At 41.2% G+C, this 25,471-nt stretch overlaps 3 protein-coding genes across 8 annotated transcripts in view; 2 read left to right on the plus strand and 1 right to left on the minus strand.

Moving 5' to 3' along the window:
* The window catches only part of IPP (intracisternal A particle-promoted polypeptide), a 51,905-nt gene extending 34,270 nt beyond the window's left edge, over positions 1 to 17,635 (plus strand). Inside the window, exons 9-11 of one of the 4 annotated variants that reach the window (XM_047726007.1) lie at positions 7,651 to 7,771; positions 16,377 to 16,566; positions 16,729 to 17,635. In XM_047726007.1, the coding sequence (XP_047581963.1) occupies positions 7,651 to 7,771; positions 16,377 to 16,566; positions 16,729 to 16,822 (405 nt within the window). In that variant the 3' untranslated portion in view covers positions 16,823 to 17,635. Of the gene's footprint in view, positions 1 to 7,650; positions 9,763 to 15,011; positions 15,142 to 16,376; positions 16,567 to 16,728 lie in introns of those variants that run through there. The other 3 variants (XM_047726009.1, XM_047726010.1, XM_047726008.1) reach the window with 3 other exon arrangements.
* Positions 10,630 to 17,253, minus strand: TMEM69 (transmembrane protein 69). Its single transcript, XM_047726015.1, has 3 exons — positions 17,095 to 17,253; positions 15,050 to 15,190; positions 10,630 to 11,630 (listed from the first exon to the last, which is right to left on the minus strand). Exons 1-3 carry the CDS (start codon positions 17,251 to 17,253, stop codon positions 10,923 to 10,925), a joined length of 1,008 nt encoding a protein of 335 aa, XP_047581971.1. The 3' UTR covers positions 10,630 to 10,922.
* Positions 17,636 to 18,350: 715 nt separating the features above from the next.
* Positions 18,351 to 25,471, plus strand: part of GPBP1L1 (GC-rich promoter binding protein 1 like 1) — a 61,143-nt gene continuing 54,022 nt past the window's right edge. The window contains exon 1 of one of the 3 annotated variants that reach the window (XM_047726012.1): positions 18,351 to 18,494. The gene's annotated coding sequence lies outside the window, so the exon portion shown is untranslated. Of the gene's footprint in view, positions 18,495 to 18,682; positions 18,788 to 18,972; positions 19,130 to 25,471 lie in introns of those variants that run through there. The other 2 variants (XM_047726013.1, XM_047726011.1) reach the window with 2 other exon arrangements.

Consider the following 25,471-nt stretch of genomic DNA (forward strand, 5'->3'; position numbering starts at 1 on the left):
TTCAGATATATATATTTTTTAGCACTAAAAGATCTTTTTGGTTGTTTTTAGTGTCTTCCATTTCTCCCCTCATTGTGTTCATCTTTTCCTTTAGATCCTTGAACATATTTATAATATCTGTTTTTAAGTCCTTGTCTGTTGTTCTCATTATCACCATCACTTTTGGACCTGTATCTGTTGAACTTTTTCTTCCTGTTTGAGTCACCTTATTCCTTCTTTTCCACATTTCTAGTAACTTCTGATTGGATGGTGGACACAGTGAATGTTATATTGCTGAGTGTTTGGATTTTATTTCTTCTTTTAGGAAGTATTGAGTTTACTTTTGGTAAGCAGCTAAATTATTTGCGAATCAGACTGATTCTTTTGAGACATATTCTTAAGCTTTGTAGGAAAGGTCTAGAGTAGTGTTTCCTTTAGGTCTCCTACTAAAAGAATGACCCTTCTTATGTCTCTATTGAATGTCCTAGCTGTTCAGCAAGGTGTCTTTATTGTTGGCTAGTCAAAACTAGAATGTCTCCAGCTTTGTGTGAGATCTGGGAATTGGTTCAGTTTATAACTCCTGTAACGAAAACAGTTTCTCTAGTCACAATACTTTTGACACCAAATGTGCGTGTTTTCCATACCAGCTGTTTCCCAGTTCTCTTATGTTCACCAACTAGGTACCCTCAAGTCATTCATTTCTGACCCCTAAATACCCAACAGGCTAAGAGCTCAGTTTCAAAGATTACCCCTGTACTTTACACACCAGTTTCAAGTAGTGGGTCCTGAGGTTAACCACTAACTTATTTACACTTGTCTGACTTGGCTACATTTGGGGGTTCCCATAATCCTTTCCTCAGGTTCAATAATTTGCTCTAATGGTTTACAGAACTCAGGCAAACACTGTGTAAGTGGTCTATTGTAAAGGATTCAAATGGATAGCCAGATAAAGAGGTATATAAGGCAAGGTCCAAAAGGTCTCGAGTGTAGGAGTCTCTGTAGAATTTGGGGTGTGACACCCTTCTGACACATGGATGTGTTCACCAACCTGGATGCTCTCTGAACACCATAGTATAGAGATTTTTATGGAGACTTCATCATGAAGGCATAATTGATTATTAATTCAACCCCCAACCCTCTTCCCCTCCCCAAATGATGGAGGTGGGGATAAAAGTTGCAAGCTTCTAATTCGGGGCTTGGTCTTTCTGGCAACCAGCCCCCATTTCTTCTTCTTCTTTTTTTTGTAAAGATGTTATTTATTTATTTGACAGAGATCACAAGTAGGCAGAGAGGCAGGCTCCCTGCTGAGCAGAGAGCCCAATGCGGGGCTCCATCCAGGACCCTGGGATCATGACCTGAGCCAAAGGCAGATGCTTTAACCCACTGAGCCACCCAGGCGCCTCCAGCCCCCATTTCTGAAGTTATTTAGGGAGTCCACCAAGAGTTGCCTCATTAGAACAAACGACACTAATATCATCCAGGGAATTCCCAGGGATTTAGGAGTTCTGTGTCAGGAACTGGGGCCAGAGGCTAAAGGTATACTTCTTATTATGTCATATCTTCCTATGAGTTGTTCTGTGCCTATTTCTCATGAAGTTTTACTTTATGCATTGCATAGATTAATGGCATTCAGCTGAAGACACAAGGGGACCTCTGGCAGTCTTGCTGGAAAATCTTGGCTGCTTCAACCTCTCTAAACTCTGATCTCTGCCTCTTAAATCAGATTATTGTCATTCTGTGCTTGGAAATCCCCTTCCTTGTGGTGTGCAGAAAGCCCCACCAGACAGAAAGCCTAGATGACCATGAAGTTCACCTTCTTTGTTTCTATTTCTGACTGATCACAATTTTTCATTGTCTGTTGTCTGGGAACTTTAGTTTTTTAGGTTTGTCCCACTTTCTAGATCTTGTGGCAGGAGGACAGCTTTGGTAACAATTATTCTATTGTGGCTGTAAGTGGAAATCCTTCCTATGTCATTTTGCAGTGCTCCCATCATTCATTGAGCATGCCTTTACTTTCTAGCATAATAAAATATTTCAAGCTCATTTTGTACTTTCTCTGCTTTAGCTCTGGAATCAGCCATTCTTCTAAGAAGCTCCAGTTCCTCTTAGTGAAGGATAGTATTTAGAAACCAAGGTCTAGGCACTCAGACTACTCATGGCTACTGGGACATTGCTGCTTCTAGGCACTCGCAGTAAACAGAGCTAGGAATACATGTACCCATATACATCATGTATTCACTCACATATTTATTTATAAGTATTTCTGTAACATGTAAGTCATATGTTGTAAAACCGTGAGTTTATGATGATAACTCCAGTTCCAGTGCAATAGCTTAGATTCTTTCAGGCCTTCCCCATTTCCATGTCTGTAAATACCTTCTCTGTTAGTTAAAAACTACTTGGCTCTTATTATTCTCCCTATAGTCTACCCTTGAACAACATGGTTTTGAGCTGTGTGGGTCCACTTATACATGGATTTTTTTCAATAAATATAATACAGTACTGTAAATGTATCTTTTCTTCCAATTTTTTCTTTTCTTTTATTACATTTTATTTTATTTTTTCAGTGTTCTTAGATTCATTGTTTATGCACCACACCCAGTGCTCCATGCAATACAGGCCCTCCTTAATATCCACCACCGGCTCACCCATCCCCCCACCTCCCTCCCCTCCAAAACTCTCAGTTTGTTTCTGAGTCCACAGTCTCTCATGCTTCGTCTCTCCCCACCCCCAATTTACCCCAATTCACTTTTCCTTTCCTTCTCCTAATGTCCTCTATGTTATTCCTTATGTTCCACAAGTAAGTGAAACCATATGATAATTGACTTTCTCTGCTTGACATATTTCATTCAGCATAATCTCCTCCAGTCCCGTCCATGTTGATACAAAAGTTAGGTATTCATCCTTTTTGATGGCTATGTAATACTCCAGTGTGTGTGTGTGTGTGTGTGTGTGTGTGTGTGTGTGTGTGTGTGTGTGTGACACACCATATCTTCTTGAGCCATTCGTCTGTTGAAAGGCATCTTGGCTCTTTCCACAGTTTGGTGATTGTGCCATTGCTGCTATGAACATTGGAGTACATATGCCCTTCTTTTCACTACATCTGTATCTTTGGGGTAAATACCCAGTAGTACAATTGAAGGGTCATAGGGTAGCTCTATTCTGATTTTCTTTATAACATTTTCTTTTCTCTAGCTTACTTTATTGTAAGAATTTAGTACATAATACATACACAAAATATGTGTTCGTTGTGTTATTGGTAAGGGTTTTGGTCAACAGTAGGGTATTAATGGGGTACCTGGGTGGCTCATTCACGTACGCATCCAACTCTTGATTTTGGTTCAGGTCATGATCTCCGGGTTGTGAGATTGAGCCCTCGCATCAGGCTCCATGCTGTATGTGGAGCCTACTTAAGATTCTCTCTCTCCCTTTCCCCTTCTCTCCCTTTATTCCCCTCTCTAAAACAATGAAACAAAACAAAACAAACCCAGTAAGCTATTAGTAGTCAAGTTTTGGGGGAGTCAAAAGTTTTACATGGATTTTTAAAAAATTTTAGAATTTACTTATTTTTTTAAAAGATTTTATTTATTTATTTGACAGAGATATCACAAGCAGGCAGAGCAGCAGGCAGAGAGAGCGAGGGAAGCAGGCTTCCCGCCAAGCAGAGAGCCCGATGTGGGGCTGGATCCCAGGACCCCAAGATCATGACCTGAGCTGAAGGCAGAGGCTCAACCCACTGAGCCACCCAAGCGCCCCAAATTTATTTTTTATTTAAATTCAATTAATATACAATAATTATTGGTTTCAGAGATAGAGCTCAGTGATTCATCAGTCTTAACATAATACCCAGTGCTCATCATATCACATGTGCTCCTTAATGTCCATCACCCAGTTACCCCTTTCCCTTCCCCCCTCCAGCAACCCTCTGTTTCCTTTTTTTTTTTTAAGATTTTTAAATTTTTATTTGAGAGAGACAGAGAATGAGAGAGAGAGCACAAGAGTGGGGTAAGAGGCAGAAGGAGAAGCAGACTCCCCACCGAGCAGGGAGCCCCATGTGGGACTCGAACCTGGGACTCTGAGACCATGACCCGAGCTGAAGGCAGATACTCAACCAACTAAGCCACCCAGGCGCCCCACAGTTTGTTTCCTATGCTTAAGAGTCTCTTATGGTTTGTCTCCCTCTTTAATTTGGTCTTGTTTTATTTTTTCCTCTCTTCCCCTATGATCCTCTGTTTTGTTTCCTAAATTCCGCATGTCGGGGTGCCTGGTGGCTCAGTGGGTTAAACCTAAATTCCACATGTCAGTGAGATCATATGATAATTGAATTTCTCTGATTTATTTATTTCATTTAGCATAACACCTTCTAGTTCTAGCCACATTGTTGAAAATGGCAAGATTTCATTTTTTTGATGGCTAAGTAGTATTCTTTTGTATATAGATACCACATCTTCCTTCTTCTTTTTTTATTTTTTTGTTTTTTTTTTATTTTTATTTATTTATTTATTTTTCTTTAAAATTTATTTATTTGAGAGAGAATGCATGAGAGGGGAGTGGTCAGAGGGAGAAACAGACTCCCTGCTGAGCAGGGAGCCCCATGTGGGACTCAATCCCCGAACTCCAAGATCATGACCCAAACCGAAGGCAGTTGCTTAACCAACTGTGCTACTCAGGCGCCCTTCTTCTTTTTTTAAAGATTAAATCAGCTATAGATATTTTTGTGAATATCTATGGGTTTTTTTCTTTCGTTTTGTTTTTTAAAGATTTTTATTTACTTGACAGACAGAGATAACAAGTAGGCAGAGAGGCAGATAGAGAGAGAGGGTGGGGAAGCAGGCTCCTGCTGAGCAGAGAGCCTGATGCAGGGCTCGATCCCAGGACCCTGAGATCATGACCTGAGCTGAAGGCAGAGGCTTAACCCACTGAGCCACCCAGGCGCCCCTATCTTTGTGTTTTAAAATATGAGTATTTTGGGAGCACCTGAGTGGCTCAGATAAGTGTCTGACTCTTGATTTCAGCTCAGGTCATGATCTTAGAGTCATGAGATCTAGCCCTGCGTTGGGCAGCATGCTGGGCGTGGAGCCTGCTTGGGATTCTCTCTCTCTCTCTGCCCATCCCCCTGCTCATGTGTATACTCTCTCTCTCTTTCTTTCTAGGTAAATAAATAAAACATGAATTTTTTCAACAATGCCAACTTTGTCGTAATTCTGTAATTTCAGATAGTCTAATAGCCTTCAATTTTTAATAGAGGTCCTTAAATTTCAAAGGATTGTCTCTGGTTTTGGTATCTCAGAATTTAATTTAAATTCAGATCAGCAAACAAGGGCACCTGGGTGGCTCAGTCGGTTAAGTGTCTGCTTTTGGCCTAGGTCATGATCCTAGGGTCATGGGATCAAGCTTGCTAGGCTTCCCACTCAGTGGGAGTCTGCTTGAGATTCTCCCTCCCTCTCCTTCAGCTCCCTCCCCCATGTGCTCTCCCTCTTTCTAAAATAAATAAATAAATCTAAAATAAAATGGCAAAAAAAAAAAAAAAGAAAAAGAAAAAAGAAAGGATGAATACCCAAGTTTTGTAGCAACATGGACGGGACTGGAAGAGATTATGCTGACTGAAATAAGTCAAGCAGAGAGAGTCAATTATCATATGGTTTCACTTATTTGTGGAGCATAACAAATAGCATGGAGGACAAGGGGAGATGGAGAGGAGAAGGGAGTTGAGGGAAATTGGAAGGGGAGGTGAACCATGAGAGACTATGGACTCTGAAAAACGATCTGAGAATTTTGAAGGGGTGGGGGGTGGGAGGTTGGGGGCACCAGGTGGTGGGTATTGTAGAGGGCACGGATTGCATGGAGCACTGGGTGTGGTGCAAAAATAGTGAATACTGTTATGCTGAAAAAATAAAAAATTAATAAAAAAAAAGAATCTTCAATAAATATTTCTTTTTAGTTCTTTTAAAAATAAAATAAAATGGCAGTCAATCATTAAATTCAGATCAGCAGACCTACATTGAGTGTCTATAATGTGCTAGTGCTAGGCTGAGTCCTGGGATGTGAAGCTTTTTAAGTTTCCTGTCCTCAAAAATTCACTTTCTAGCATTGATGAATAGTTGGTGTTCACCCTTTGTTTCTGTAAACTTTGTTCATCATATACTTTATTTCCAGGTAACTTGCTCTTTTTTCTCTTATTTTTTGGGACCTTTATTAGCTTTCCTGTTTTCTGGGTATAGACATTTTCTCTGGAGAAGGTCATTATGAATAATTTTGGTTGTAGCAGGTTATTGAAATTTCTTCAGGGAACAGTGTATACCAGGAGTTAGCAAACTTTTTATTAGACAGATAGGGGCACGTGGGTGACTCAGCCAATTGAGCATCTGACTCTTGGTTTCAGCTCAAGTCATGATCTCAGGGTGTAGAGCCCACAGTGGGCTCCATGCTCAGTACCAAGTCTGCTTAAGATTCTTACCCCTCCTTCTCTCTCCCCCTCTGCTACTCCTCCCATTCACCCTCTTTCTCTCAAATAAATAAAATGCTTTTTTTTTAAAAAAAGAGTATTTTAGGTCTGCAGGCTACATACAATCTTTTTGGCACATTCTTGTTTTGTTATTTTTCAATTCATTTTTATTTTTATTAAGTTTTAAAATAAAAAAAAAATTTTTAAAGATTTTATTTATTTATTTGACAGAGAGAGATCACAAGTAGACAGAGGCAGGCAGAGAGAGAGAGAGAGGGAAGCAGGCTCCCTGCTGAGCAGAGAGCCCGATGCGGGACTCGATCCCAGGACCCTGAGATCATGACCTGAGCCGAAGGCAGCGGCTTAACCCACTGAGCCACCCAGGCGTCCTAAAACAATTTTTTTTTAAGATTTTATTTATTCACTTGACAGAGACACAGAGAGATCGCAAGTAGGCATAGAGGCAGGCAGAGAGAGGGGTGAAGCAGGCTTCCCACTGAGCAGAGAGACCGACGTGGGGCCCAGTCCCAGGACCCCAAGATCATGACCTCAGCCGAAGGCAGAGGCTCAACCCACTGAGTCACCCAGGCATCTCTTATTTTTTTATTTTAATTCCAGTGTTATTAACATACAGTGTTATATTAGTTTCAAATGTACAATATAGTGATTCACCAATTCTATACTTTACACAGTACTCTTCATAATAAATGTACTCTTTAATCCCCATCTCCTGGTTCACCCATCCTCCCCACCACCTCCCCTTTAGTAACCATCAGTTTGTTCTCTATAGTTAAGAGTCTATTTCCTGGTTTGTCTCTATCTTTTTATTCATTTTCTTGTTTGTTTTGTTTTTTTTTTTTTTTTTTTTTTAAGTTCTACATATGAGGGGCGCTTGGGTGGCTCAGTGGGTTAAGCCTCTGCCTTTGGCTCAGGTCACGATTTCAGGGTCCTGGGATCGAGCCCCACATCGGGATCTCTGCTCAGCGGGGAGCCTGCTTCCTCCCACTCTCTGCCTGCTGCTCTGCCTGCTTGTGCTCTGTCTGTCAAATAAATAAAATCCTTAAAATAAAAAAGCTCATTTGACAATGTCCTACATATATTTATATGACTGGACTCTTGAGTTTGTAATTTAAATATTTAAAAAGAACTAGAGTATTTGATTTCTCAGCAGTTTTCTCTATTGTCATCTTATGATTCTGCTAATTTTTTTTTTCCCTCTTAACCAGGAAAAGTGGGTTGAAGTTGCTTCAATGAAAGTGCCTAGAGCAGGCATGTGTGTTGTGGCAGTCAATGGGCTTCTATATGTTTCTGGAGGTCGATCTTCGAGCCATGATTTCTTGGCCCCAGGTACCTTGGACTCTGTCGAAGTTTATAACCCTCATTCAGATACATGGACAGAAATTGGTAACATGATCACCAGTCGTTGTGAAGGAGGTGTTGCTGTACTGTGAAATATAAAGTATAAGGGAGCACAAGAAACATTTTGAAAATATAGGATTTGACCTTTTGTAAATCACACATATATTTGGTGATAGGACCCTCTGATTCTATTGAGTTTTCCATGTATATGGTAGATAAATGACTAAAGAATGATTTTTTCTAAGAATTTGAGTAAGGAGAGATATGGAATATTATCCTAAATTAATAAAGAACTCACTCAAATTTGCCATGCTTACCAATAGGAATGCTGTTTATGCTCTAGAATTCTCTTAGGGGTAGAGTCCTCTTTGTAAAAATGATTTGCTAGAAGCTTCTTGGCAAATAGCCCCATTAGCTGCTTCTCCAGTGTAAGCCACACTGTAACATGACCCATGTGTGATGTAAGAATATCAGTGAGACAGTTTGAAGATGTCTGTACATTCAGTCTATGGCACAATTTTCCATGACCACAGTTGAACCTACAGAGAAAAGCCAGTGACACAACTCCCTACTTTTATTTGATACCAATCTTTTTATTGGCAGCAGATACACTGGGAGGGACATGTAGGAAATATCTAGCTATCTCTATAGATGTTTATATAGACAGACAAGTTTTTGCCTGTTGATAACAGGATTAAAAAAGCTTTTGCTCACTTATGTTGTCTTAGTGCTGAAAATGCAAGTGAGGAATTACTAGGACGTTCTTCATGAAAGTCCTTTAGTGCAATTGGATGATATAATGAGTGACAGAGCCCAGTGAGAGATAGGTACCTATTAAATTTCTTTCCTATTTTCTAAATAGTTATCAAAAATTATCTGCTTGGTTTGGGAAAGAGGGAATTTTATTAGACTATCAAGCTTTGTGAAGCTTACTTGTACTTGGGCAATCCTAAGTATGAACTTAGTACAAAACCTACTGTCTGGTTGGGAGAAGGTGGAATTGTAGGGACCTATGAAGCTTTTTATAGACATTGACAAAAGTCTTAAGTTGAAAGTCCTCTGATCCAAAACTGCTTTTCAAAACTTTTCATTTTTTTCCCCCTGAGAAACATTCTAAAGAATTGTTCTCTATTTCTGAGAGGAACATTCTTTTGTGTACATGATCATCACTTCTAGTTATTTCTACCAGTTGCTTGGAGCCATATATATTAAGTCTTACATACATTTAGGTTAATCTAGTGATTCCAGGATTTGATTTGTATATTCCTGATTTCCCCCTTTTTTTTTTTTTAAGATTTTTAAACAATCTCTACACCCAGCGTAGGGCTTGAAGCCACAACCCTGAGATCAAGAGCCAGCGAGGCACCCCTGATTCCCCCCTTTTCTTTCTTAAATTCCTTCAGTGTATTATTACAGGCTTCAGCAGCTTATTTAGATAGAAAATCTTTGTTGGTAACCATTAAAGACTCAGGTGGCACTCATATCCAAAATATTTGGATTGGCTCATAAGAGTACTTTCTTTTATAATTTAACCATATGCATTTATTAAGAAAAGCTTACGTAGTGTAGTGTATACCTGTGTCCCTTTGTTTGGGGTATCCTAAAAGTCTAAAGGGTCATAGGTGCCTGGTGTGATCTATAAAATGTCAAGGAATGACAGATGATTTGTAGATTATTTAAACTCCAATTCATGTGCCTTTAATATTTCTCTACAGAGAATCTGCTTTCTGGTTCAAAAGAGATTTACAAAATACTCCTATAATTTCTCATTATTGCCTGGTGCCAACCTGAAATGGCATTGTGAAGTGAGGCATTTTGTAGTGCTGTGGCAGAAACATGTCAAGACAATCTATGTTTGGGCTTAATGGGTCCAGACAATCCCTGTAAATAGATAATTGTAAAAATGCTTATTATATTATTTTCTGGGTGATGATTTTAAAAATAATGTACTAATAAAGTATGTTGATTTTTGCTTTTTCCTTTTCCTTGTATTACTTATTAACTTAGTTTATTAGCAGTGTTCCTAGATTACCCAAATGTAATAGGATTGCCCAAGATTTTTACTGTTTGTTTTACCTTTAGGGGCTTGCACATTTAGTTCTTACATTTAAATGTTTACTGAGCAGCTATTAATGTGATCTTCCTCCGAAATATTTTACAATCTAATATACTTCTAAACATCCTGTCCAATGTAAAGTCAGATGTACTTTAAAGTCAGTTTTTTCCCCCAAAGATTTTATTTATTTATTTATTTGACAGAGATCACAAGTAGGTAGAAAGGCAAGCAGAGAGAGAGGGTGAAGTGGGCTCCCTGCTGAGCAGAGAGCCCGACGTGGGCTCGATCCCAGGACCCTGAGATCAAGACCTAAGCCAAGGGCAGAGCCTTAACCCACTGAGCCACCCAGGTGCCCCTAAAATCAGGTGTTTTGTTTGTTTGTTTGTTTGTTTTAAGAATCATAACACTGTGGGGTGTTGACAGATAGAGATCACAAGTAGGCAGAGAGGCAGGCAGAGAGAGAGGAGGAAGCAGGCTCCTGGCCGAGCAGAGAGCCCGATGTGGGGCTCGATCCCAGGATGCTGGGATCATGACCCGAGCTGAAGGCAGAGGCTTTAACCCACTGAGCCACCCAGGCGCCCTCCCTATTGACTTTAGAGTAGCCGCAGATCCTTTCAGCTCATATAAATAGATTATACCGACGAAATGGGGTTGGAAATGCAATTCCCAGGGCAACTGCAATGAAAACTCCACACTGGAACCACCTATTATTCTCAGACACTAATGGATACAAAGTTTCCCTCTTGTGGGAGAATGTGCCTCTTTTTTCAATGATCGTAAGGCTCTAAAAAACGGGTTTCCGTTTTTATTATTTTACATTCAAAACAAAACATTAAAATGTGTAATTCATAAAGACTAAAAACTGTAATCTAAAGTGAAAATGACTTGTTAGGGATTTTCAAGCTGTTGCCAAGTAATTTCTATGAAATAAAGATTTCTAGAAATGAAAAAAATCTGTGAAGAATAACCACCGATGGAGGAAAAAGCTGTTAAACAGGGTAAGTAGAAAAAGATGATGCCAAAACACAGCTTTCTAAGGCTTATAGCCAACATGCTCATGTCATCTACAAAGTAGTTTTGTATTTATTCTACTTGACCAGGTCTCTTGGGTCCTTTCTCTGGATAAATATCTTCAACTAGTAAAGTGATTATAAATGAAAACAAGGCCACTAAAGTGACTACTATCTTAAGGGCTTTGAACCAATTGGGATAATGTGGCAAAAGAAAAAGTTCAATGTGTAATGCTATCCCCAAACCTATTATTACTGTGACTATAGCTTCACTGAGTCTTTCAGAAATAAGGAAAGCAAACCATGAAAACACAAGAGGAGCTGCACTATTAGCTAAATTGAGGAAGTCTGGTTTCGCTGTACTACCTTCTGGTAGAGCAAAACCCCATCTGATCCCTCCCAAGAAAGCTAGGAAACTGGCTCCATAAGCCATCTGAGTAAAAGCTAACACAGGAATATAAGTCTTTGTCATCACCATGACCAATGGTGGAGTAATAAAGGGAATTAGTCCTCCCAGAGTTATGTATAATGCTGGCTTTGGGCTGTCAAATAGGTAAGTGATGGTGCTTGATGGCTTGGCTGGAAGTACTTCTTGCTTCTGCTTCTTAAAGCTGCATGGGGAAGTGTGATAGTATTGTGTCTTCCTCATATACACTGGAAATGAAGAGAAAAACCAAGGCCTTGGAAACAAAGGGGAAAAGTTCTGTTGGTGACATGTCTTGAGAGAAAATGTTTCTATTCTGCTGGCTCCTAGTCGGACTGGAAAAGGGTACTTAAACATCTATAGAGAAAACAAAATCAACAGACAAAAACAGATTTTTAGATAACTGCAGTGTCTTAATCCCAAACTGAAACAATATAAAAACAAACAATCTGCTTTGTATTAGAACATCAAACTTTACAGAAAGGTTGAATTACAGGGTGCTGTTAATGCTAGCTAAGACTAGCAAACAGTTATACAACATGCAAAAGAAACTACTGAAAAGAAACCGAGTGATGTAATTTGGCCTACCACTAATTTTATCCTATGAGAGGAATATCTGAAAGAACAGGTAAAGACTATATCTTTAGTATCTGGCATTTTAAACTGTCTCTTCTATTTATAACTTGCAAAAGCAGCAGCATTAATTACTGTGGGAATGCTGTTTTATATAGAAAAAGTAATCCAGGGGCACCTGGGTGGCTCAGTGGGTTAAGCCGCTGCCTTCGGCTCAGGTCATGATCTCAGGGTCCTGGGATCGAGTCCCGCATCGGGCTCTCTGCTCGGCAGGGAGCCTGCTTCCCTCTCTCTCTCTCTCTCTCTCTCTGCCTGCCTCTCTGTCTACTTGTGATCTCTCTCTGTCAAATAAATAAATAAAATCTTTAAAAAAAAAAAGAAAAAGTAATCCAGCTTCCAATTTAGCTTTAGAAACACTGAATACTGGGGCACCTGGGTGGCTCAGTGGGTTAAAGCCTCTGCCTTCGGCTCAGGTCATGATCCCGGGGTCCTGGGATGGAGCCCCGCATTGGGCTCTCTGCTCAGCAGGGAGCCTGCTTCCTCCTCTCTCTGCCTGCCTCTCTGCCTACTTGTGATCTCTGTCTGTCAAATAAATAAATAAAATCTTAAAAAAAAAAAAAAGAAAGAAACACTGAATACTTTCCATAACTCCATGCCTTCCTATATGTCTTTTTTTTTTTAATTTTTTTATAAACATATAATGTATTATTAGCCCCAGGGGTACAGGTCTGTGAATTGCTAGGTTTACACACTTCACAGCACTCACCATAGCACAGACACTCCCCAATGTCCATAACCCCACTACCCTCTCCCTACCCCCCTCCCCCTGGCCCCCCTCAGTTTGTTTTGTGATATTAAGAGTCTCTTATGGTTTGTCTCCCTCTCGATACCATCTTGTTTCATTTATTCTTTTCCTACCCCCGAAACCCCCCACATTGCATCTCCACTTCCTCATATCAGGGAGATCATATGATAGTTGTCTTTCTCCGACTGACTTATTTCACTAAGCATAATACCCTCTAGTTCCATCCACATCATCGCAAATGGCAAGATTTCATTTCTTTTGATGGCTGCATAGTATTCCATTATATATATATATATATATATATATATATATATATATATATATCACATCTTCTTTATCCATTCATCTGTTGATGGACATCTAGGTTCTTTCCATAGTTTGGCTATTGTGGACATTGCTGCTATAAACATTGGGGTGCATATGCCCCTTCAGATTACTACGTTTGTATCTTTAGGGTAAATACCCAGTAGTGCAATTGCTGGGTCGTAAGGTAGCTCTATTTTCAACATTTTGAGGAACCTCCAAGCTGTTTTCCAGAGTGGTTGCACCAGCTTGCATTTCCACCAACAGTGTAGGAGGGTTCCCCTTTCTCCGCATCCTTGCCAGCATCTATCATTTCCTGACTTGTTAATTGCCTTCCTATATGTCTTTGCCTAGAATTCTAACATAGTACATTTTTTTCTTTTTCTTTTTTTGGGGGGAATGGGGAATGGGGAGGGGCACATGGAGAAGGGGAGAGAATCTCAAGCAGGCTCCAAGCCCACTGTGGAGCCTGATCCCACAACACCTGAGCTGAAATCATGAGTCAGACACTTAAGCAACTGGCCACCCAAGTGCCCCCTAACAACTACTTTTTTGTCTAGGGAATCTATCTTTTAAAATTCAGCATGAAGTTTCCCCAATCTGAATTAATACTCCTATAAATACTTTACGCACACTCCCATCATAATTTTCACAGTGAATTTAAATCATATGTTTATCAGGGCACCTGGTGGCTCTATGGGTTAAGTGACTGCCTTTGGCTCAGGTCATGATCCAGGGTCCTGGGATTGAGCTGCACATTGCAGGGGGCCTGCTTCTCCCTCTCCTACTCTTCCTGCTTGTATTCTCACTCTCTCTCAAACAAATAAAATCTTAAAAACAACAACAACAACATGTGTTTGGCTGTCTCAATATACTTAAGAACCAGGCCAGTAATTTTTTGCCTTAAAACAAAACAAAACAAAACCAGGGGCACCTCTGGGTGGCTCCATCCTTAAGCGTCTGCCATGGGCTCAGGTCATGATCTGAATCCTGGGATTCAGCCTGCTTCTCCTCCCACTCCCCCTACTTGTGCTCCCTCTCTTGATCTCTGTCAAATAAATAAAATCTTTAAAACAAAACAAAACAAACTTCCCCAGTGCCTTTCATGGTACATGCCCAAAGGAGTAACCTTTACTGCTGATTCTGTGCTTTAGTGAGCAGATTTCCAGACTTCAACTAGTTAACAGATGAACAATAACTCAAAAAGCACTGGATGAAAGAAGAAATAAAGTTATTTAAGAATCTTGGTGACTCCTTAAAATGCTAGGAAATGATTCCATCCTGGGGCCTTTTCCTTTTCTTTGAAATGTTCTTCCCTGAGCTACTTGCATGGCTGATTCCCTCTCTTCTTACCTCTCTCTCTCTTTTTTTTAAAAAATAGATTTGTTTATTGCAGGGAGGGTAAGACAACATGAGTTTGGGGAGGGGCAAAGGGAGAGAATCTTTAAGCAGACTCCCCCCAAGTATGGAGTCCAATGCGGGGCTCAATTCCAGGACCTTGAGATCATGACCTGAGCCAAAATCAAGAGTCAGATAGATGCTTAACCGACTAAGCTACCAAGCACCCCTATTTTTTTTAAGATTTTTTTATTTTTAAGTGATCTCTACACCCAACATGGGGCTTGAACTTACTACCCTGAGATCATAAGTCAGCACCCCTGGCCCCTCTATTTTAAGATATTAGTTATTTGAGAGACAGCAAGAGAGAGAGCATGAGCAGTGGGAGAGGGACACAGAGAGAGGAAAAACCAGACTTCCTTCTCAGCAGGGAGCCCCACATTAGGCTGGATCCCAGGATCCTGAGATCAGGGCCCCAGCCAAAGGTACCTGCTTGACTGACTGAGCCCAGGCCCCCATGACCCCTCTATTTTTAAGTGCAATCCTAAGCCTATTGTTGATATTCCCTATTATTCTAACCTGCTTTATAGTTCTCCAGAAGACTTACCACTTGTAATATAAAATATTTTACTTATTTGTATTTTATCCACCCTTTACCCCATCACCTAAACATATAAGGATAAGGATGTGTCTTTTTTTTCCCATTGCTATTGCCCCAGCAAAGCAGTGCCCGCAAGTATTTGCTGAATAAGCCAACCTTTGAAGATGCTTGAGAAAACTTCTGGATAAAATGAAGCATGCTGGGTCCCACTGTAAAGTCTTGCTCAGGAAGATACCAGGCAGTTGTGATTAATGCATTTTTACAGCTAAGTGGAGGAGCTGAATCAGAAGCATGTTGCTGTATAGAAAACAAAATGTTACTAAATTTTCTTCATTTTATGCATAATTTTGTATAAGTAGGAACCCGAGAATTTTTTCCATATAACACATTTGCCTTTGAAAACAATCATTAATGCTGTCCAGAAATCAGTAATACATTAAGTAAATAATCCTTTTCTTCTCTGATCCATTCTTTTAGCTTTTGCTATTTGGTGTAACAGAAAAGGTATTGCACAGAGACAGATCTATATTTTACAAACACTTCTTTAATTCCCCAGCTGTGTGACCTTGGGTAAATTGCTTCTTTGAAGTGTAGTTTTCTTATCTTTAAAACCGAAGGTTATAGCTTCTCTGTTCTCTTTTTTCACCCTAGGTGTTTACAGCTTATTTATTTATTTATTTATTTTTAAGGAAGTATTTTTAAGGGTGCCTGGGTGGCTCAGCGGGTTAAGCTGCTGCCTTCAGCTCAGGTCATGATCTCAGGGTCCTGAGATCAAGTCCTGCATTGGGCTCTCTGCTCAGCAGGGAGCCTGCCCCCCCCCCCCCCCCCCGCCCCGCACTGCTCTCTGCCTGCCTCTCTGTGTACTTGTGATCTCCCTCTGTCAAATAAAATCTTCTTTAAAAAAAGTATTTTTAAGTTATCTCTACACCCACATGCTCCCACTGAGCCAGCCAGGCACCCCTGCCTTAACTCATTTAAAACAATAACCTCATCACCTTGATTCTGAGAGACAGTATAGCCTGTTAGGTTAGAGTTGAGATTCTGGAATCAACAATTTGTGTTGGGATCCTGGCTTCACCACTTATATGGGATGTGATTTTGCAAACATATTTAACTTTGTCATGTTGCAGTTCACTCACTTTAGAAATAAGAATTGATCTATGTAAAGAGCTGCAAACGGTCCCTGACACAAAGTAAGCATTCAAAAAATAAAAGTTATATTCCCACCCTACACAAGAGGAAATGGTTAAGAACTCTAAATGAGCAGCCAGTAAGTGGTTGAGAATATGAATCTAGATCTGTCTTACATGAGTTTCATTGTTAACCAAGAGAATGAACTGTCTAAAAGACCCAAAAACCACAGTTGCTACCTAGTTAAATACTTTAATGAACTATTTCTAGGTCACAGCTCTTAGGGATGGGTAGAGAAATCCTGTATACCAGTCAATGTTTTCACTCTTTTTTTTTTTTTTTTTTTTGACAGAGAGATCACAAGCAGGCAGAGAGGCAGGCAGAGAGAGAGGAGGAAGCAGGCTCCCCGAGAAAGCAGAGAGCCTGACGCGGGGCTCGATCCCAGGACTCCGAGATCATGACCTGAGCCGAAGGCAGCGGCTTAACCCACTGAGCCACCCAGGCGCCCCAATGTTTTCACTCTTTAACAAAGACGTAGGGAGGTAAGTTATCCAGGGCCTCTGAGTACATCTTAGATGGCACCTTACATCCACTTCCTGACTTCCAAACACACATATCTGCAGGACCCACACACTCACTGTTGGTCAAAAGCATAAGGGCTTTCCAGACCACCCCACTTAAAAATCTCAACGCTCTCTTCACAGTTGGAACTCTCTCTGCACTGTGACCATGCGCTTTCCAACTCATGGGTGTTATATGGAGACCGATGGCCTATATCCCGGGGACAGCAACTGGTGAGGAAGGCAAAGACCTAAGGGTCAATCCACTCAATTTAGGTGAAAACGCCCGATACTGCCACCGTCCCAGAGGAAAGAGTTGTAAACTGCAAGCCTCAGAGCGGACTCCTGAGAAAAGGGCGCGCTGTGAGAACCCAAGGATCCTCGGGAAACTGCCTGACATTCCCAGCGGCTTTGATTTACTCTCAACCCTCGGTGCCTCCCCCAACGCCCCTCCCCCCAATTTGCACAGTGTGGCAGCAGCCCTGCTGTTAAATATGTAAGTATACTTGCCAGTGTCGAACCGGGAATTGGAACGCAGAGCAGCAAGAACACCCAGACACTCACGAAAAGGCACTTCCGGTAGATGGGGTTTGGCAGTCCCCTCCACTTCCTGGGAACAGAAAAAAAAGAGTCCGGGTGGGGACTTGACCAGTGCTGACTGGTTCCCATGCCGGGTGTTCATCTTGGGTCATTCTTTTAAAGAAATCTTAATTCTGGAAGCCAGCTTTTGAAGTCCGTAGGGTACTTGAATGGTCCTTACCTCCCCTCTCCAGGTTTCTCAGGCATCAGAATCTGACCCTCGAGTTCGGACAGGTAGAGCACAACTACTAAAACAATCCCAAAGTGATGGTGTTGTAGGAAGGTAGGAAATATTTGGAGTCTAGGCCAAGTACAACTTGGCCAAATTGTTCGCCATTTCTGGAACTCACAACAGGGTTTTCTAGGATGGATGGGGCACATCTGTGTTTGGGTCCTGAACTACTAACACTAAGAAAAACAAAACTTTTTACTTCCATTCTCTTTGCTTGGAACTGGAGACTCCATTAAGAAATAAAAAACACGGGGCGCTTGGGTGGCTCAGTGGATTAAAGCCTCTGCCTTCAGCTCAGGTCTTGATCCCAGAATCCTGGGATCAGCCCCGCATCTGGCTCTGTGCTCAGCAGGGAGCCTGTTTCCTCCTCCTTCTCTGCCTGCTTGTGATCTCTGTCGAATAAATAAATAAAATCTTAAAAAAAAAATAAAAAGCACAAAGGGCAGGATTCTCGCTTCCGTAAGAGTGGTTATAACAGTTTTGAGTTTAGGGTTGATCTGAAAAGTTAGATCGTTCCTTCTGTCGCCCTCTGCTTTAACTTTTATTTGTTGGCTCTGTGACCTTGGACAACTCTCTTTTCTTCCCTGGGCCTCCATTTCATACTCTGTCAAAGGACACAGCACCAGACAATTTGAGCGGCCTTCTGAAAACAGAGCTGCCACGGCCCACGTTGGCCAGTTGCTCAATTCCTCCGGATCCTGGGTAATGGAGCTTCGTGGTTGTCGGCCATCATACGGCTTAACGTCCCGTGCAGAAGGCGCCCATTACTATTTCTTCGTAATAGTAACCGCTTCTAACCGCGATAGGCTTTCACTTTTGTTTCCTTCTCTATCATGGCAGCACCACCCCTTCTAGTAGTGCGATATCCAATGAGACTTTGGGTCAGAGAAACAACTTCTCCGCCCCAGCCTGCGAGCCGGCTCCAGACAGAAATCCGCCCTGCGCTGGGCCAGGGGCGTGACGCCAGCCGTCGGGCGGAACTACCACTCCCAGCGGGTAGCGCGACGGACCCAGCGGCGCAGGCCTCGGGAGCACGGCGGTGTGGTCCGCTGGGGGCTGGAGTCCTAACGAGGCTCGCACGTGAAGGAAGGAGCGGAAGGTGGGAAGGGTAGGAAATCACGATCCTGCGAAACCGGTTTGCTAGTACTTGCACGGGTAGTCTGGGGACGCGAGTATGCCCAGAAGTGGGGTACCGGAGGGTGAAGGGGCGGGGAAAACGGTACACACACACCCACCCACTCATTCACAGGCATCCAGGCCCTGTGTTGGGCCGGGAAATAAGAAGAGGAGTTCCAAACTCGGCTGGTCACCCTCTCTGAAGAGCCGCGAGGAAAGGCAGAGCATTCAAGTCTGCAGAGGGGTGGGGGTAGCCATGCACAGTCTGGAGCCGCGGTAAGGGGGGGTGGGGAACGGCGCAGGGAATAACTGCCGTTCACGCGGCGGAACGTTGGAGGCGTGGGGCGCCCGCAGGGTCACCGGAACAGGGCTCCTGCGCTTGCGCTCCTGTGGGCGGTGCGAGCGGGTGGGCGTGTGTGAGGCGGGGTCGGGGTGGGGGAGGGCCGGCCTGGTCGTCGCTCCTCCCCCCCTGCCCCTCCAGGGCCGTGTGGGCCGGGCAGCCATTTTGGGAAGAGCTTTGTTATGGTTGTGGGCTCTCCACCTCTGCGGGATCAGGAAGCTGGGGACGCGCCCTCAGACGCTGCCTCTGGCCCCTAGCTGTAGCCCCACGGCTGCCGGGTAAGTGGGGGTTCGGGACAACGGGGCGGCAGAGGATCTTGAGTCGTTCCGGCCCGGGGCTCCGCCCGGTGCCCAAACAACCGGCTGTTGGAACTAGTTGAAGGAGGCTCTCACACAGGTGGTTGGTGTAGGTCGGGGTGGGGGGAGAGAAGCCGAGGGGCCAGTGGTCCTGTGGTTCGGATGGGGCACCTCCCCCCGCACGAGGAGCTTTGCAGTCGAGTGTCGCCGCGGCTTTGCCCGAGCGCTCCTATTTCAACTTTGGTCTTCGGCTCGGAACGCTCACCTGCGGCTCCCTGGCTCCTCTCCAAGCGTTCCGGCTTGTCGATGGTTGAGTGGCTTGGTTTACGGGTTTATTTTTCTTTCTTTAGAGCCAAGGGCTTTTGTTTTCCAACGAAGGAAAATTGAAGGAGGAAAAAATCGTGTAAGTCAGCCGTGGGGCATCTGAGGGGAAAAGAAGAGCTTTAACCACCAGCGTTTCGGTTCTTGATACCGAGGTGTTTTCTTTGATTTAGATTAAGTCGGTATTCAGCACCTACGGATTGCCTCCCTCCCCCCAAAAAAAGCTAGTCGATCTTGGAGAGTTTTAAGGAGGATTTTTTTCTGTTTTAAATCTACCTCCCTCCACCCCCGTGAAATTCAGAAGAAAGGCTGAATCTAAAATGGCTGTAGCTTGGGGAAGTGCCCTAAGCTTCGGTAACTTAAATACGTTACCATGTCTTAAATTTTTGGTGGTTTCTCCCAGGAGGAGAACAACTGAATCCTTTGGATATTTTGGTCTTCTTGGAATTGCTGTCTTGTCTTGAAGAGTCCTTTTAGGTAAAAACAAAGGTGAGGCTAAAGAAGTTTGCTTACTCCGAAAGTTTACGTAAGAGTGGGTGCGGTTTTGTTTGGCTTTTTTTCTTTTCTTTTCTTTTCTTCTTCTTCTTTTTTTTTTTTTTTTTTTGTGGTTGCTTATAGTTTTTTTTTTTTTTTTTAAGATTTTATTTATTTATTTGACAGAGAGAGATCACAAGTAGACAGAGAGGCAGGCAGAGAGGGAGAGAGAGGGAAGCAGGCTCCCTGCTGAGCAGAGAGCCCGATGCGGGACTCGATCCCAGGACCCTGAGATCATGACCTGAGCCGAAGGCAGTGGCTTAACCCACTGAGCCACCCAGGCGCCCTGTGGTTGCTTTTAGTTTTGAAATTGTGCTATGATGGTAATTTTATCAGCTAACTTTGTGCTCTGAGGTTGGTTTGCATTTGTCGAAATACACTCTTAACGTTGATACTTATTGCTTACCAGGAAAAAAAAAAGTTAATGGTGGTTCATGTTTGAGTTTAGTAACAGAAGGCACACGTTTCTTTGTAAATTCCTTCCAAAAGTAGAGTGACTGGTAATCTTCAGGAGACTTAGATTTGTATTTTCGTGGACTTCTGGCCTATAATATTTGAAAGGGAGTCAAGAGTGCTCTTAAGTTGAGGACAGTTATTGCAGTGGTGAGACAAGTGAAAACGAACTTTAAATCTGTAGCTCCTGATTGTTGTGCCCTTTCAAACAAAAGGCTGTCTTTTTGTTAGCCTTTTATTATTATTTTTTTAAGCCATTAGATCCAGAAGTTTAACTGAGAACACAAAGGCATACAGTGGAAACCAAGAACAGATAACTTAGTGTTTGGAAAGGTGCTTCAGTTTCAGGTTGCATTCTGTCTGAAAGATAAAAATAATAAAATGCTAGTTGTGAATGAGAACTTGAGAATTAATAGTAAAATAAGCTGTCATCTTCCCTAGGGAGTCAGTTTCACTTTACCTTCCTCCATTCTTTCAACACAAAAGTTTACCTTTGTTAGTCCCCCTGGGACTTTTTTTTTGGTTCTTAAATTATTTTGGTGATTTTATAAGAAAAACATTTGAAGTGCTCTATAGGAATTACAGGTCCTTTGCTTTATGTTTTGTCATTTGCCTGCTGAACCCGTAAACTTGGGTACTCGAAATGGTTTGTACATGTTGATATAAATATTCTTTCATTTGATTCTGGATGGTATCTTACCAGTTCTTGAAATGGGGAGTTGATGTTAGTAAGCTTTTTTATTTTGAATAAATGCAGCTCACCAATTTTCTCATTAGTAGCTGCTTAAAACCTTGGCTGAAGCGGGCACATGCAACCATTTTAATAACTTTGGAATGATAAAGAATCTGGAACACGTTTCTGCTTATAATACATTTTTAAATTCTTAAAGATATAATACACAATTATGAATCATACTTAGCAGATTGCATATCTTTGTTATATGGTTAAATTGTATGTACTTAGTAACAGTGATAAGTAATGTGCAGGGACCTAAGCAGTCTGTTTATAAGTCATTAACCATTATGGGTGCTTGCTTTAACTATGAAAATAAGACTGTTGGAAAGGTGAGAGGCACAACAATTTTAAAGCATCCCAATTTAAAAACTACTTCATGGAAAAACCATGTTTATGGTTTTTCAAATAGATGGGAGGAAAAATCTAGGAGGCACATTGATATCATGTTACCTCACATATGACTATAGTTGCCATTGTCTGGAATTTAATATTTGGTATGCTGAGACTTCGTTGTCCTAGTCATTTCTAAATCAGACTCTGATTTTTATTTCCCATTGAAGTCTGCCCCAAAACAAAACCAGCTACAATCAAACTTGAAAAGTAGTTCTGTAAGAATAGCTGAACTTCTTTCGCCCACAGATAGTCAGTCTTAACTAAAGTAAAATATTGCAAATGTTATGTAATATGAATTTTGATAGGTGATTTCAAATATACTGAGCAAATATTTCAAGAAGTCAAATAGTTCTTTTCCTTTATGAAAGCAATCAGCTTTTTTTCCTTTTCATTTCAAGAAATGCTACAGGCTCTATCTACTGTGGTGCCGGTTTTGGTGTACTAAAGGCTAGACATACCTAAATAATCATAAAACATTTTGTCAACAAAGAACTTAGTAGTTTAACAGATAAGTGGAATATGTTACAGGATGACAACATAGAAAACTTTCTCAAACAAGTTGGCTTTTGGGGCACTTGGGTGGCTCAGTGGGTTAAAGCCTCTGCCTTTGGCTCAGATCGTGATCCCAGGGTTCTGGGATCAAGCCCCACATTGGGATCTCTGCTCAGCAGGGAGCCTGCTTCCCCCTCTCTCTCTGCCTGCCTCTCTGCCTACGTATGATTGCTATCTGTCAAATAAATAAATAAAATCTTTTTTAAAAAAATGAAGTTGGCTTTTAACATACTTGTTATGTTTACCTTCCTTTTCTATGATAAAACTGTGTTGCCTTATGTTAACCAGATGTCAGGCTAACGAATTACCAGAATGAGCAAAGTTTTAGTACACTTTTCTGATTAGTCGGTCTGTTCGTGTGGAAATACATGTTGTTTTCAGAAAAATAAATTCATTTAAGTTTAGCTATACTTCAGATTTCAGACTCTTGTTTCTTCTGGTTGTAAGTTTAAATTTCATTATATAAAAAATTCTCTTCTGAATTATTGCTGCCTTTGAAGTATATTGAAAAGTTGTTTGGGGGGGGGCTCTTTGGCTATTTAATTAAGAGGTAGAGCCATTCCAGTGTTCCTGCTGTATGTTTATGAATTATTAGCTCTACTTTTTAATTAGTCTATGAGGTCTGATGGGAAGGGTAGTTTATTGCGGGCTTCATAAGCTAGAGGCTGTAATAGAGTCCAACATATATAATCTCATTCTTCAAACATATATAATCTCATTCTTCAAAATACTTTTTAGAAATAGATAATATTAACCCTTCTACAGTGAGTGTACACAGGTTCCAAGAAGTTAATTAATTTACATAATACAGTGAGAGATCTGGATTCAGGCAGCTTTCTCTGATTCTAAAGCTCAGTTTCTGCCACATCATATAGAGAGATGGTATGGTAATTAAGGGCCTCAGCTGTACAACCTGGATTTGAATCTCCACATTGCCACATTGCCACTTACTGCTTGGTGATCTTGGGAGAGTTTAAAGTGAAATTTTTGTGCCTATTTCTTCCTTTGTTAAATGGGGGATAATAGTAACTTCTCAGTGTGATTGTGGCAAATAAATAAAATACTGTTTGTAGAGTTCTTAAAACCATGCACTTCATAATTGTTAAACTGTATAAAATTGTCTGCATGAATGCCCTTTTACCCATCAAATGAAATTCATTAAAATCTGAACAGATTGTTGCACATGGGTGTTCTTATTTTTCTTTCTTGGGTATTTTTGTGTTGATTTTTCTAGTTTATTTGAATCAGAATCCAGTTCCCATATACTATAACTGGCATTCTTTCAAACCTCTTAATTTGTACATTTCTTCTGGTTTTTTTTTTCCTTGCGCTTATTGAAGAAACTGGATTATTTATCCTGCACAATTGCCATATTCGAGATTTTCCTGAATTCTTATAAATTGGTAATTGGATATGAGGGTTACATTGAGATTTGTTGGGGGGCGGGGAGGAGAAGACTAACTTCATAGGTGACTGTGCATTTGGATTTTTTTTTTTTCGTGGTTTGTTCAGTGGTTCTCATATATATAATTTCCTTAAAATTTTTCTATTGAGCAGTACAGAGTAATTAGAAGAGTTATTTACCCTCCTTTGTTATGTATGTAAAAATGGATCATTTGGTTTGCCAACTTAATGTTAACTTTTCCCAGGCACTGTTTTCCCTGTCCTCTTTTTCTTCATAGTATGTATTTTTGTATATAAAATTGAGCTGAGTATGCTGGGTTTGCAATGGTTTTGTTTTCTGGTTTTGGTTGCTAGTGAATAGTTTTCTTAGTCTCTTTGGTTTGAAAATTTTTCTTCTCAAAACTTTTCCCCAGGGCACCTGAGTGGCGCAGTTGGTTGAGCATCAGACTTGGTTTCAGCTCATTCGTGATCTCTGGGTCCTGAGATCACGCTCCACCTCAGGCTCTGCCCTCTGTGAGGAGTCTGCTTAAAACTCTCTTCCTTTCCCTCGGCCCCTCCCGTCTGCACTTTATCTCTCAAATAAATAAATACATCTAAAAACACTTTTCCCCCTATTGCTTATGCCCCCCTCCCAACCTCCTTAAGCATTTTATTCTTAACACCTATTGAACTTTCGCTGTCAGGGCAGGCACTTCTCCCTCTCACACCCCAGGGGAAAACATCCAGGCATATTCTTAACACTACCTTTATTCACCATTTAATCATCAACTTTCCAACAGTCTCCAAATCATAAAGATTTGAAGCAAAAAGGGGTGGAGTGACTTGCCCAAAGTTATACAGCTAGTACCTGGCAGAACTAGCTAGATCCAGTCTGCTCTTCTACCTTAAAAGTAATGTTTGGATTGAAAGCAGAGTTTATTCTTGAGAAGAAATTTGTAGAAATGCTTGTAAATAAAATGAGCTTAAAGTAAAAATATATGTCTGGTGATAAAGTGTTCGCTACTATTACTCCCCTCAGTTATAAAAACTATGTATAGTTTTTTAGATGTGACAAATAGTCTGTTCCCCATTAGGAAACTGGTGCCTTTCAGGGTCAGTGTAGCTGCAAATACTTGATAAAAGTTATCACAACTAAATGGCTTGTTTGTTTGTAGTGTAGTTGATATAGTGACTTTTGGAGCAAATGCTATAAAAACATTTTTGCTGGTTTTAAAACCTTAAGAGTTTCAGATACTTGAATAAATCTAGTGGATTAGTTACCTAAATCTTAAAGTCAGAATTTAATGTGTCAAATTGCATTAGTTAATAAATAAGTTTCTGTAACATACTATTCTTACTTGGAACTTCTGTGATTTAAGCAAATTCCATTTCTTTTCTTTCTCTCTCTCTCTCTTTTTTTTTTTAAGATTTTGTTTGTCAGAGAGAAAGTGTCCGCATATAAGCAGGGGGAGCAGCAGGAGAGGGAGAAGCAGGCTCCCCGCAGAGCAAGGAGCCTGATGCAATGAGGGACTCCATCCCAGGACCCCAGGACCATGACCTGAGCCACAAGCAGACCCTTAACTGACTGAGCCACCCAGGGGTCCCGTAAATTCCGTTTCTGTCAGTGGGATAGTTGAGTGTTTAGTTACGATTGCAGAAAGTGTTCATGACTGTTGAATGAACAATATTGGAAAGGAGGTTACCTGAGAAAGGTTAATAAATTTTATTCTTGAAAAATTTTGCATTTTGTGAAATTACCTTTAGGAAATGTTTTTTGTAACAATGGAGCAGAAGTGACACAATGATTAAAATTTATTACTGCTGGTAAGACTGGCAAGATTCCTGTGTTGGACATTCTAATTGGGTCTTAAAGTGATCTTTGGTGTTTCTTTTTGACCCTTTACCTTTTTAATCCCCTTCATTTATTGCCTTTTTGTGAATCTTAGTAGGAG

The sequence above is a fragment of the Lutra lutra genome, chromosome 4 (assembly GCF_902655055.1).
Source record: "Lutra lutra chromosome 4, mLutLut1.2, whole genome shotgun sequence".
NCBI classification, from domain to species: domain Eukaryota; kingdom Metazoa; phylum Chordata; class Mammalia; order Carnivora; family Mustelidae; genus Lutra; species Lutra lutra.